The sequence below is a fragment of the Salvelinus sp. IW2-2015 genome, linkage group LG27, assembly GCF_002910315.2.
Source record: "Salvelinus sp. IW2-2015 linkage group LG27, ASM291031v2, whole genome shotgun sequence".
Classification (NCBI taxonomy): domain Eukaryota; kingdom Metazoa; phylum Chordata; class Actinopteri; order Salmoniformes; family Salmonidae; genus Salvelinus; species Salvelinus sp. IW2-2015.
In genome coordinates, this window is record NC_036867.1 from 7,160,125 (window position 1) to 7,174,876 (window position 14,752).

Sequence of the window (14,752 nt, forward strand, 5' to 3'; positions counted from 1 at the left end):
AAGACCACACTGCTGATGGAGACAAGAAAGCCTGCTTTAACTACACAAAAACTACTAAACACTTCATTGTTATGTGGACCAAAGAAACAAAATGAGTTCTATGGCAATACAGATCAGCGCTGTTTACTGACGACCAAATTAAGTATTCAATTAAAAGAACAGCCTCCGTACAATCAAAGACGGGGTTTGATAATGCTGCAGGGTTACTTTGCTTTTGGTACTGGGGGCCTTGAATGTGCACAAGGCATCATGAAATCAGCAGATTAGGTGTTGGAGTCCAATGTTCAACCCAGTAGCCAAAAACAGGGTCTCCATTAATGGTTGTGGATCTTCCAGCACGACAACAACCCCAAACACACAAAAAGCACCCAGGAATGGAAAAGAGATGCTTGACTGTTGTGAAGTGGCCAGTGACAAGTCCAGATTTGAATCACATCCAAAACCTACGAGAGATCTAAAAACAGCAGTTGGWGGAGGGCACCCCTCAAACATTGACAAATTAGAGCCATTTGCTGCTGAAAAGTGGGCCAAATTGTCAGTAGAAAAGGTGCAGCAAGCTTATTGATAGCTACAAGAAGCATTTGTCTGCCGTTATCTTGGCCAAAGACTGTGCAATCAAGTACTAGCTCCGGAGTGGCAATCATTTTGTCCATGCCATTTGCCTGTATTTTCTAAACACTTTTTTTTATAAACAAGTTCACAAAAAAATTGTTTCTGGAATGTTAAATCCAATATCACTGGGTTGAACATTGCAAAAGTTATTAACTTATTTTAGAGGGAATTATTTAAGAAAAGTGCCAATATATATTTGGCCACAACTATGCCTTTATTGAATATAGCCTCCGGTATGTACTCACTAAAAATATCCCTCCAGAGCATTCACTCAAATCATTGTTAAACTAAAGATGCTTTAGAAACACTGCTAAACCTACCTGATATATCCCACTGTATTTGAATGCAAGTTTATGGGTGCAAAACATAGTAAACATTTGACTGGTTCTTTAGAAAAATTATATTTTACAGGCTTTCCTGATGACTTTCGTAGACTTCATACATTGCATTTCTCAATCAATCACTGAATGTCTTTGAGTGGCTATCGACAAACATGACAAAAGTTAATTAAAAAAATAAACACGCATGGTCTGCCTTGCTCTCTGATGTCTAACCAAGTCCCTGAAATTCATCAGCCTATTATTATCCTTCAGCTATTCATGTATTAGCTCTAATTGAGTGTATTTTGAACAATGGCAGAAAAAAATAAATGAGCAAGGTAGGTCATTGCCTGTGTGAGAACTTTGTTCACGGTCTATCAGCCATTACGTGTCTGTACGACGTCACTCATGGTTCAATGTCAGTATAAAGGTCCAAAGTGGTGTTGGTTTCATCAGGAACTGGAGAGYCTTAGCTTCTATTTCCTTTGTCACCAGCGTTCTACTTTGGAGGTTCCTGAGGAGAGGAAGAGAGAAGTCATCTTTATTGTAATTGTAAAAAGAGAGACTTTTAAAAGTCTGGTTATTTAGCCACATGCAGAATCTCCCAACTTCAAAAAGTGACCTATCCCTTTACGCCAACGTAATCCCATGTTGAATATTGTTACAGGCATCCTGCCAGACCTAGAAATCCAAAACAGCCATATTCTACACTGACTGTGCTCAGGCTGGGAATATTGTCTTTGATACTCTAGGAGTCCGGTGGGTTACGAAGTGCTGCTGCTGGCTCAGTTCTGCTTGGTTCAGTGTGGGCTGTAGCTCATCCTGGGGGAGCCCGAGTACATCCGAAGTCCACCAACACAGTAACTCTGTGACCATGATTCACACCACAACCAAGAGCACGGCTACAGAGATGACGGGTTCTCCTGCTTCACCCTGGCTAGATTTACAGTGTACATAGTGTTTTAACTCTTGTTTTCACAGACATCGTCCCCCAAAAAAAACAATAGATGGGTGACCCGTGTCTGCGTTTATAGGTTATAATACAATATCTCATTTGCCATTTGAAAATACAAGAATGATGTCCAAGGGCAGGGTGGACAGACTATTCCACGGGACGTGCCATGTGATGCATGGTATACATTGTGTGGGTCAGAAGTGTACCGGTGGTGCTGCAGCCTCCTCCCTCTGTGACATGCTGCTCCAGCCATCTCTGGGCTCTCCTAGTGACTCTAACCTGGAAGGACATGGGAGAGCATGACTTTCAATCTGACATGGCTATTATTATTAGATACATGTGATGTAACATGTACTATATCCCTACATTGAGGTTAGGTCAGTTGCCGTTTAGTGCTTGCTTACCTCTGCTGCTGTCGGTCACAGAACGACCGCACGGACTGAGACTCGCTCTGCCAAAAGTTCTGAAAAATGAAAGGAGTTAACAAAACAATGTGAACCCTTTGAATCATTTTGAACCAAACCCTAACTCCTAGGAGTGGGCCAGAAAGCATTATGGTGTAGTAGAAGCAAGAGTGAACCCTAGTGAACATAAGGCAGCCTGGGTCGTGTTCATTAGGCACCGGAAGGCAGAAAACAGAAGTTGAACCACCCGTCCATAAGACATGTAATTCTGTTACAAATCTTTTCCTTTGCTTGCCCTAACAAACACACGGCCCAGGTTTTAGTAATGGTAACATCAAATTAAGTAACGCGTTTCAATGAGAATGGTGTGCTAGCCAGAGAGACAGAAGACAGACCACAGTTTCCCCCTCGATCTCTTTGAGCGAGATGCAGTCATTCTCCAGGCGGCCCAGCTCCTGGACTACGGTGGCCTGGAAGCGCTCCAGGTGGACCAGCCTGCACAAACAGGAAGAATGTCACTGTAAACCACATCCTCAACCAACCTCTGCGGAACCTTCCAACAATCATAAGACAAGAATGGATGAGGCGAGTTCCCAAGTGGAAAGTGACTTGAGTCATCTAAATGACTACATCAATTATTAATGAATCCATTATTATTTAAGACTGGTCCAGGTGATGGTTTTTACCTGCTGTCGTGGACAGCACCCAGGAGAGAGGTGACGTTTTTCTGACAGTCCATCAGAGACTGCAGGGAGCGGGCTTCAATCTTCTTGTATCTGGACTGTAGGAACAATAGGAAAGGGGGATTAGTCATCTGAAACATGAATGGTAGCAACCTTTATCAAATAGCTCCATGGTCAAATGTTTCCTAGTGTCTAGTTTTAAAGGTCTTGATGGATAAGCGATTGGAGGAATCGTGTGTTAGTGCCGGGCTGGTCTCTGGTGGCAGTAGCTGGTCAGCGCACGCAAGATAATTCTGGGTTGGAGATTAGAATGGATCAAGCTGGAGCTCTCCAGGACCAGGGTAACAGTAGGGACCATGATTGTAAACTCAGCAAAAAAAGAAATGTCCCTTTTTCAGGAMCCTGTCTTTCAAAGATAATTCAAAATAATCCAAATAACTTCACAGATCTTCATTGTAAAGGGTTTAAACACTGTTTCCCATGCTTGTTCAATGAACCATAAACAATTAATGAACATGCACCTGTGGAACGGTCATTGAGACACTAACAGCTTACAGACGGTAGGCAATTAAGGTCACAGTTATGAAAACTTAGGACACTAAAGAGCCCCTTCTACTGACTCTGAAAAACACCAAAAGAAAGATGCCCAGGGTCCCTGCTCATCTGTGTGAACGTGCCTTACCATGCTGCAAGGAGGCATGAGGACTGCAGACGTGGCCAGGGCAATAAATTGCAATGTCCGTACTGTGAGACGCCTAAGACAGAGCTACAGGATCGACAGCTGATCGTCCTCGCAGTGGCAGACCATGGGTAACAACACCTGAACAGGATCGGTAGATCCAAACATCACAGGATGGCAACAATAACTGCCCGAGTTACACCAGGAACGCATAATCCCTCCATCAGTGCTCAGACTGTCCGCAATAGGCTGAGAGAGGCTGGACTGAGGGCTTGTAGGCCTGTTGTAAGGCAGATCCTCACTGGCAACAACGTCGCCTATGGGCACAAACCCACCGTCACTGGACCAGACAGGACTAGCAAAAAGGACTATTCACTGACGAGTCACGGTTTTGTCTCAAGAGGGTGATGGTCAGATTTGAGTTTATTGTCGAAGGAATGAGCGTTACACCAAGGCCTGTACTCAAGAATGTCAGTGTCAGACAGGAATGTCAGTGTTCTGCCATGGCCAGTGAAGAGCCCGGATCTCAATCCCATTGAGCACGTCTGGGACCTGTTAGATCGGAGGGTGAGGGCTAGGGCCATTCCCCCCAGACATGTCCGGGAACTTGTAGGTGCCTTGGTGGAAGAGTGGGGTAACATCTCACAGCAAGAACTGGCAAATCTGGTGCAGTCCATGAGAAGGAGATGCACTGCAGTACTTAATGCAGCTGGTGGCCACACCAGATACTGACTGTTACTTTTGATTTTGACCCCCCCCCCTTTTTTGTTCAGGGACACATTATTCCATTTATGTTAGTCACATGTCTGTGGAACTTGTTCAGTTCATGTCTCAGTTGTTGAACCTTATGTTCATACAAATATTTACACATGTTAAGTTTGCTGAAAATAAAAGCAGTTGACAGTGAGAGGACGTTTCTTTTTTTGCTGAGTTTGTTGCACAAGTCTGTGTGATGTGATCACCGAGAAGTGTGCTCTCAGCTGGCTCTTGAAGGTCTGGAAAGCAGCGATGACTCCAGAGCCCATCTCCATCTCAGACTCCACCTCCTCATTCAGCACTCTGCTCATTGATTCTGGAAAGCATGAAACAGATGGGGTTGGAATGAACGCCTGCACAACCAGTAGCATACAGTGCATTCAGAAAATATTCTTACCCTTCGACTTATTTCACATTGATGTGTTACAGCCTGAATTTAAAACTGGATAAATAAAATCTCACCCATCTACACCCCATAATGATGAAGTGAAAACATGTTGTTTTCTTTAAACATTAGCAAATTTTGGGRAAATGAAATACAGAAGTCTAATTTATACAAATATTCTACGGACAACTCCTTCGACCTCATGGCTTGGTCTTTGCTCTGACATGCACTGTCAACTGTGGGACCTTATAAAGACAGGTGTGTGCCTTTCCAAATCATGTCCAATCAATTGAATTTACCACAKGGGGACCACAATCAAGATGTAGAAACATCTCAAGGATGATCAATGGAAACAGGATGCACCTAACCTTAAATTCAAGTACCATATCAAAGGGTCTGAATACTTATGTAAATAAGGTTGTTTTAGATAGATTAAATGTTTTTCCTCATCAATTTCAGAATAATACTGTAACATAACAAAATGTGGAAAAAGTCAAAGGTTTGAATACTTTCTGAATGCACTGTATGTATGTACAGTACCAGTCAGAAGTTTGAATACACTACTCATTCAAGTTTTTTTTTTTTTTTTTAACAATTTTCTACATTGTAGAATAATAGTTAAGACATCAAAACAATTAAATAATACATATGGAATCATGTAGKAACCAAATGAGTGTTTACAAGTCAAAATATATTTAAAATTCTTCAAAGTAGCCACCCTTTGCCTTGATGGCAGCTTTGCACACTCTTGGCATTCTCTCAACCAGCTTCATGGGATAGTCACCTGGAATGCATTTCAAATAAAAGGTGTGAAATCGGCAATTAACTGCACCTCAGGTTTCAGCCCAAATAAATGCTTCAGAGTTCAAATAACAGACATCAACTGTTCAGAGGAGACTGCGTGAAATCAGGCCTTCATGGTCTACTGGCACTAAAGGACACCAATAAGAAGAGACTTGCTTGGGCCAAGAAACACGAGCAATGGACATTAGACCGGTGGAAATCTGTCCTTTGGTCTGATGAGTCCAAATTTGAGATTTTTGGTTCACACCACTGTCTTTGTGAGAGAGTAGGTGAACGGATGCTCTCCACGTGTGGTTCCCACCATGAAGCATGGAGGTGGTGGTGTGATGGTGCTTTGCTGGTGACACTGATTTATTTAGAATTCAAAAGGCACACTTAACCAGCACGGCTACCACAGCATTCTGTAGCAATACGYCATCCCATCTTGTTTGCGCTTAGTGGGACTATCATTTGCTTTTCAACAGGACAATGACTCAAAACACACCATCAGGCTGTGTAAGGGCTTTTTGACCAAGGAGAGTGATGGAGTGCTGCATCAGATGACCTGGCCTCCAATCACCCGACCTCAACCCAATTGAGATGGTTTGGGATGAKTTGGAACGCAGAGTGAAGGAAATGCAGCCAACAAGTGCTCAACATGTGGGAACTCTTTCAAGACTGTTGGAAAAGCATTCCTCATGAAGCTGGTTGAGAGAATACCAAGAGTGTGCAAAGCTGTCATCAAGGCAAAGGGTGGCTTCGAGAAGAATCTTAAATATAAAACATTTTGATTTGTTTAATACTTCTTTGGTTACTACATGATTCCATGTGTGTTATTTCATAGTTTTGATGTCTTCACTATTATTCTACAATGTAGAAAATAGTAAAAATAAAGAAAAACCCTTGAAATGAGTAGGTGTGCCCAAACTTTTGACTTGTACGTACGTATGCACAGTTGAAGTCRGAAGTTTACATGAACTGAGTTTAAATGTATTTGGCTAAGGTGTTTCACAATTCCTGACATTTAATCSTAGTAAAAATTCCGTCAGTTAGGAACACAACTTTATTTTAAGAATGAAATGTCAGAATAATAGTMGAGAGAATGATTAATTTCAGCTTAATTTCAGCCCAGTGGGTCAGAAGTTTAAATACAAATCGTGGCCAAAAGTTATAAGAATGACACATATTTATTTCCACAAAGTTTGCTGCTTCAGTGTCTTTASATATTTTTGTCAGATGTTWCTATGGAATACTGAAGTATGATTACAAGCATTTCATAAGTGTCAAAGGCTTTTATTGACAATTACATGAAGTTGATGCARAGAGTCAATATTTGCAGTGTTGACCCTTCTTTTTCAAGACCTCTGCAATCCGCCCTGGCATGCGGTCAATTAACTTCTGGGCCACATCCTGACTGATGGCAGCCCATTCTTGCATAATCAATGCTTGGAGTTTGGCAGAATGTGGGTTTTTGTTTGTCCACCCACCTCTTGAGGATTGACCACAAGTTCTCARTGGGATTAAGGTCTGGGGAGTTTCCTGGCCATGGACCCAAAATATTGATGTTTTGTTCCCCGAGCCACTTAGTTATCACTTTTGCCTTATGGCAAGGTGATCCATCATGCTGGAAAAAGGCATTGTTCGTCACCAAACTGTTCCTGGATGGTTGGGAGAAGTTTCTCTCGGAGGATGTGTTGGTACCATGCTTTATTCATGGCTGTGTTCTTAGGCAAAATTGTGAGTGTGCCCACTCCCTTGGCTGAGAAGCAACCCCACACATGGTTTCAGGATGCTTTACTGTTGGCATGACACAGGACTGATGGTAGCGCTCACCTCGTCTTCTCCGGACAAGCTTTTTTCCCCGGATGAACCAAACAATTGGAAAGAGGATTCAGAGGTAAAGACTTTACCCCAGTTCTCAGCAGTCCAATCCCTGTACCTTTTGCAGAATATCAGTCTGTCCCTGATGTTTTTCCTGGAGAGAAGTGGCTTCTTTACTGCCCTTCTTGACACCAGGCCATCCTCCAAAAGTCTTCTTGGCGCTTGCTGAGCCGATAAATGGTTGATTTAGGTGCAATCTTACTGGCAGCAATATCCTTGCCTGTGAGGCCCTTTTTGTGCAAAGCAATGACAACGGCACGTGTTTCCTTGCAGGTAACCACGGTTGACAGAGTTAGAACAATGATTCCAAGCACCACCCTCCTTTTGAAGCTTCCAGTCTGTTATTCGAACTCAATCAGCATGACAGAGTGATCTCCTAGCCTTGTCCTCGTCAACATTCACACCTGTGTTAACGAGAGAATCACTGACATGATGATGACAGGTGGTTCTTTGTGGCAGGCCGAAATGCAGTGAAATGTTTTTTGGGGATTCAGTTCATTTGCATGGAAGAGGGACTTTGCAATTAATCTGATCACTCATAACATTCTGGAGTATATGCAAATTGCCATCATACAAACTGAGGCAGCAGACTTTGAAGATTCGTGTGTCATTTTCAAATTTTGGCCACGACTGTACACTCAATTAGTATTTGGTAGCATTGCTTAACTTGGGTCAAACGTTTTGGGTTGCCTTCCACAATAAGTTGGGTGAATTTTGGCCCATTCCCCTGACAGAGCTGGTGTAACTGAGTCAGGTTTGCAAAGCACCCCCACGACATGATGCTGCCACCCCCGTGCTTCACGGTTGGGATGGTATTCTTCGGCTTGCAAGCCTCCCCCTTTTCCTCCAAACATAACGGTCATATGGCCAAACAGTTCTATTTTTGTTTCATCAGACCAGAGGACATTTCTCCAAAATGTACGATCTTTGTCCCCATGTGCAGTTGCAAACCGTAGTCTGGCTTTTTTATGGCGGATTTGGAAGCAGTGGCTTCTTCCTTGCTGAGCGGCCTTTCAGGTATGTCGATATAAGACTCATTTTACTGTGGATATAGATACTTTTGTACCGGTTTCCTCTAGCATCGTCACAAGGCCTTTGCTGTTGTTCTGGGATTGATTTGCACTTTTTACACCAAAGTACGTTCATCTCTAGGAGACAGAATGCGTCTCCTTCCTGAGCGGTATGACGGCTGCGTGGTCCCATGGTGTTTATACTTGCGTACTATTGTTTGTACACATGAACGTGGTACCTTCAGGCATTTGGAAATTGCTCCCATGGATACGGAGTTTGAAGGTAGGTCTTGAAATACATCCACAGGTACACCTCCAATTGACTCAAATGATGTCAATTAGCCTATCAGAAGCTTCTAAAGCATTGACATATTTTCTGGAATTTTCCAAGCTGTTTAAAGGCACAGTCAACTTAGTGTATGTAAACTTCTGACCCACTGGAATTGTGATACATTGAATTATAAATGAAATAATCTGTCTGTAAACAATTGTTGGAAAAATTACATTACATTTACATTTACATTACATTTAAGTCATTTAGCAGACGCTCTTATCCAGAGCGACTTACAAATTGGAAAGTTCATACAATATTCATCCTGGTCCCCCGTGGGGAATGAACCCACAACCCTGGCGTTGCAAGCGCCATGCTCTACCAACTGAGCCACACGGGACCACATTACTTGTGGGTTCTTGTGTCAATGCACAAAGCAGATGCCTAACCAACTTGCCAAAACTATAGTTTGTTTTAACAAGAAATTGTGGAGGGTTGAGAAAAAGTTAATGACTCCAACCTAAGTGTATGTAAACTTCCAACTTCAATCTGTACTGGTATGTATGTATTACCAGCAGCCTCCTCGAGAGGTTCTGAGGGAAAGAAGGCCCTGGGTCTTTGCCTTGGATCACTTTCTAGCGGCACACTCTTCTTCTCCGCTGCACCTCCCGAGTCAGCACGCTCTGCTGAGTAATATGACCACAACATGGCCATTGACCATGGTCAGCTCCAGTCCACACCTTTATGGTAATTTATCCTTCACTGAGGGCCATGTTTTATCAAGTGTTCTATCATATTAAAACATTTTGCAACTGAAAACGAACAAACTTTTGTTATAGGACAAGTTCAGGTAGTCCCTCCCAGTTAATACTTTAAATTCAGTTTGATGCCTAATGAATACGACCACGGTAAGTATTTGAAAACAGATGCTCTTTTAGAATTTTTAAGAGACCAGATTGGTCAACAGTACATGTCAAGTCATTGCAGAGAGACTTCAGAGACATACCTGAGGCCCAAGGCCTCTTCCTATGAATTCCAGCCTCCTGATTGGGAACATGGTCCTGAAATAATAATTTTACATTATGACCTGGACTGAAATAGGTGCTGGTACTCATTTTGTGTGCCAGTACTGTTTATATTTAGGTGCAGGAGCATTATGACAGATTATGTGTATATTATTAAAATCTATACATGTTATAAYACATTACTTAGAAACAACAGTACASTAAACACCCAACAAAACAATAGAATAACTAGCACCAGGGTACAAATGGAGGTTCTCTGTTAGTAAATCTTCCAAGAGAAGACTTAGGAATAGGAGAGGGATTCTCCTATTGGAGAGGTGAAACATGTGTTATTGGGATGTATCATGAGTCTGGTGCCAGATCTGTTTGTGCTGTTGTGCCAATGCTTATGGTCATAGTCTATGGCGTTGGCTAAAGATCACAAACAGATCTGGCACCAGGCAAGTACTACGGAGTACCTTACAGTAGGTGTAGATTCATCTTGTTCCTCCCGGTGAAACACAGATTCATCCCAGTCCTCCCCAGTCACATCTTGGAAGCCTACAAGGAATGCAATGTTGTTAGCTAATGTGACACCTGTATGTGATGTGAGACCTGTATGGGACTTTTATTTTGACACGCTGTATACCTGTATTGAAGGGAAAATCCCATACAGGTTTCACATCAGCTACAGGTCTAAATATAGCCCCATTATCCATGAGAAACATGTCTGTATACCACAATGTGCGATGTGGGTGGCAGGTGTGAAAACAAATCTGCCGATGTGCCAAGCTTGAGAAAGGCACTTAACCCGAATGCTCCTGTAAGTCACACTGGATAAAAAAAGTGTCTGCTAAATGACAAAAATAAAATCAATTCAAACATAGTTAACATTGCCCTTATGAGCCCTGGTCAACTGTACTATATTGAATAGGGTACCATTTCAGATGCAGCCTTGTTCCGATGAATGCCTTCGTAAAGTATTCAGACCCCTTGACTTTTTCCAGATTTTGTAATGCTACAGCCTATTCTAAAATGTACTAAATCGTTGTTTTTTGTGTCAATCTACACACAATACCCATAACATCAAAGCAAGAACAGAGACATTTTTGCTAAAAAATAATAATTAAAAAAAAAAAATCACTGAAATATCACATTTACATATGTATTGAAACACTTTACTCTGTACTTTGTTGAAGCACCTTTGGCAGTGATTACAGCATCAATTATTGGGTATGATCCTACAAGCTTGGCACACCTGCATTTGGGGAGTTTCTTCCATTCTTCTCTGCAGACCCTCTCAAACAGTGTCATGTTGGATGGGAGCGTCGCTGCACAGCTATTTTCAGGTCTCTAAGGAGATGTTAGATCTGGTTCAAGTCCGGGCTCTGGCTGGGCCACTCAAGGACATTCAGAGACTTGTCCCGAAGCCACTCCTGTGTTGTCTTGGCTGTGTGCTTAGGGTCGTTGTCCTGTTGGAAGGTGAACCTACACCCCAGTCTGAGGTCCTGAGCAGGTTTTCATCAAGGATCTCTGTACTTTGCTCAGTTCATCTTTCCCTTGATCCTGACCAGTCTCCCAGTCCCTGAAAAACAACCCCACAGCATGCTACCAACGCGCTTCACCGTGGGGATGGTGCCAGGTTTCCTCCAGACGTGATGCTTGGCATTCAGGCCAAAGAGTTAAATCTTGGTTTCATCAGACCAGAAAATCTTGTTTCTCATAGTCAGATGCTTTAGGTGCCTTTTGGCAAACTCCAAGCGGGCTCTCATGTGTCTTTTACTGAGGAGTGGCTTCCATCTAGCCACTCTACCATAAATGCCTGACTGGTGGAGTGCTCCAGAACTTGTAAGTCGCTCTGGATAAGAGCGTCTGCTAAATGACTTAAATGTAAATGTAATGTAAATGTTGTCCTTCTGGAAAGTTCTCCCATCTCCACAGAGGAACTCTGGAGCTCTGTCAGAGTGACCATCGGGTTCTTGGTCATTTCCCTGACCAAGGCCCTTCTTCCCAATTGCTAGTTTTCATAGGGCTGGCCGCCTGGCCAGAGTCTTGGCGGAGGCCACTGTGTTTTCGGGGACCTTCAGAAATGTTTTGGTACCCTTCCCCAGGTCTTCGCCCCGACACAATCTTGTCTCGGAGATCTACGTACAATTCCTTCGACCTCATGGCTTGGTTTTTGTTCTGACCTTCTGGCACTGTCAACTGTGGGACCTTATATTAACAGGTGGGTCTCTGGTAAATTCAATTGATTGGACCTGATTTGGGTAGAGGTGGAATGCAATCAAGTTGTAGATAAAAAATATATTTTTWAAAATGTAACATTTATTTAACTAGGCAAGTCAGTTAAGAACAAATTCTTATTTACAATGACGGCCTACCGGGGAACAGTGGGTTAACTCAAGGATGATAATGGAAACAGGATGCACCTGAGCTCAATTTCGAGTCTCATAGCAAAGGGTCTGAATACTTCTGTAACAAAGGTATTTCTGTTTTCTAAAAACGTGTTTTCACTTTGTCATTATGGGGTATTCTGTGTAGATTGCTGAGGATTTTTACTTATTTATTCAATTTTAGAGTAAGGCTGTAACGTAACAAAATGTGGAAAAAGGGGTCTGAATACTTTCCGAAGGCACTGTATTGCTTGCCTGAATCTTTTAATTCAGTTCCTCAAGGTTAAATTGAGTTCCTCAATTGAGTTCCTAACCTTAGGCGGTTAACTGATTTTTGTCCTCTGACGTCCTTGGGTAGGGCAGAGGAGTCTGGAAGGGCATCAAGGAATCTTTGGGTTGTCTGAGAATTTATAGCACAACTTTTGATGATCCCTGTGGTTGGGGTCTGAGCAGATTATTTGTTGCGATTACAAACGTAATAAAATGGTGGGCCGATAATCCTGGACTATGAGGAAAAACATTAAGATCCACAAGATTTATTCCATGGGACAAAACTAGGTCCAGAGTATGACTGACAGTGAGTAGGTCCAGAGATATTTGGACAAAACCCACTGAGTCGATGATGGCTCCGAAAGCCTTTTGGAGTGGGTCTGTGGACTTTTCCATGTGAATATTAAAATCACCAAAAATGTGAATATTATCTGCTATGACTACAAGGTCCGATAGGAATTCAGGGAACTCAGTGAGGAACGCTGTATATGGCCCAGGAGGCCTGTAAACAGTAGCTATAAAAAGTGATTGAGTAGGCTGCATAGATTTCATTGACTAGAAGCTCAAAGACGAAAAACGTCGGGGGGGGCGTTTGTAAATTGAAATTTGCTATCGTAAATGTTAGCAAACCCTCCGCCTTTGCGGGATGCACGGGGGATATTGGTCACAGTGTAACCAGGAGGTGAGGCCTCATTTAACAAAGTAAATTCATCAGGCTTAAGCCATGTTTCAGTCAGCCAATCACATCAAGATCATGATCAGTGATTAGTTCATTGACTATAAGTGCCTTTGAAGTGAGGGATCTAACATTAAGTAGCCCTATTGAGATGTGAGGTATCACGATCTCTTTCAATAATGGCAGGAATGGAGGAGGTCTTTATTCTAGTGAGATGCTAAGGTGAACACCGCCATGTTTAGTTTTGCCCAACCTATGTCGAGGCACAGACACGGTCTCAATGGGATAGCTGAGCTGACTACACTGACTGTGCTAGTGGCAGACTCCACTAAGCTGGCAGGCTGGCTAACAAGCCTGCTGCCTGACTGCACCTATTTCATTGTGGAGCTAGAGGAGTTTAGGCCCTGTCTATGTTGTAGATAAGATGAGAGCACCACTCCAGCTAGGATGGAGTCCGTCACTCCTCAGCAGGTCAGGCTTGGTCCTGTTGTGGTGAGTCCAGAAAGAGGGACAATTATCTACCAAATTCTATATTTTGGGAGGGGCAGAAAACAGTTTTCAACCAGCGATTGAGTTGTGAGACTCTGCTGTAGAGCTCATCACTCCCCCTAACTGGGGAGGGGGCCAGAGACAATTCCTCGATGCCGACACACTTTCTAGCTGATTTACAGGCTGAAGCTATGTTGCGCTTGGTGACCCTGACTTTCATCCAACATCGTTGGTGCCGACGTGGATAACAATATCTCTATACTCTCCAGTTTTAGCTTTAGCCAGCACCATCTTCAGATTAGCCTTAACGTTGGTAGCCCTGCCCCCTGGTAAACAGTTTATGATCGCTGGATGATTCGTTTTAAATCTAATACTGCGGGTAATGGAGTCGCCAATGACTAGGTTTTCAATTGTCAGAGCTAATGATGGAAAGCTTCGGCGTCTCAGACCCCGTAACGGGAGCAGTAGAGCCAGAGAAGGCTCGGCCTCAGACTCCGACTCGCTGCTTAATGAGGAAAACCGGTTGAAAGTTTGTTGGCTGAATGAGCGACACCGGTTGAGCATTCCTACAGCATTTCCCTCCAGAAGCCATGAGAAAGTTGTCCGGCTGCGGGGACCGTGCGAGGGGATTTGTACTAACGTTACTATCTGTACTTACTGGTGGCACAGACGCTGTTTCATCCTTCCCTACACTGAAATGACCCTTGCCTAACGATTGCGTCTGATGCTGGGCTTGCAGCACAGCTATCCTCGCCGTAAGGCGATCGTTCTCCTGTATATATGAGTACAGCGACTGCAATTAGAAGGCATCATGTTAATGTTACTACTTAGCTTCGGCTGTTGGAAGTCCTGATTGAACCATGTCCAGATAAAGAGTCCGGAGTGAAAAAGTTGAGTGAGGGAAAAACTAAAAATATAAACAGTAATTGAAAAGTAAAAACCGTAAAGTTGTCAGGTAGCAAAGTAAGGTTGGCAACAAAACGCACAGCAACACGTAAACAAGTCTGCAAGTTGTGACCGGAAAATGACCAGTGATCTGATTTCTGTTGTGAAGAAGAGATGAATCCCCTTTCCGATTGTTTGAGGCATCCGGGAAAAAGCTTGTCCGGGAAGACAAGGTGAGCCTACCATCAGTCCTGTGTCATGCCAACAGTAAAGCATCCTGAGACCATTCATTGTGT

The 14,752-nt window shown here is 43.1% G+C and overlaps 1 protein-coding gene across 1 annotated transcript in view; it reads right to left on the reverse strand.

The window, feature by feature from the left end:
- Positions 1–805: 805 nt before the first annotated feature.
- The window catches only part of sycp2l (synaptonemal complex protein 2-like), a 34,776-nt gene continuing 20,829 nt past the window's right edge, over positions 806–14,752 (reverse strand). The window contains exons 25-33 of the mRNA XM_070435673.1: positions 10,228–10,304; positions 9,746–9,800; positions 9,312–9,425; positions 4,616–4,725; positions 2,978–3,072; positions 2,687–2,786; positions 2,292–2,350; positions 2,094–2,166; positions 806–1,446 (exon numbers count right to left, since the gene is read on the reverse strand). Of these exons, the coding sequence (XP_070291774.1) occupies positions 1,432–1,446; positions 2,094–2,166; positions 2,292–2,350; positions 2,687–2,786; positions 2,978–3,072; positions 4,616–4,725; positions 9,312–9,425; positions 9,746–9,800; positions 10,228–10,304 (698 nt within the window). The 3' untranslated portion in view covers positions 806–1,431. The remainder of the gene's footprint in view (positions 1,447–2,093; positions 2,167–2,291; positions 2,351–2,686; positions 2,787–2,977; positions 3,073–4,615; positions 4,726–9,311; positions 9,426–9,745; positions 9,801–10,227; positions 10,305–14,752) is intronic.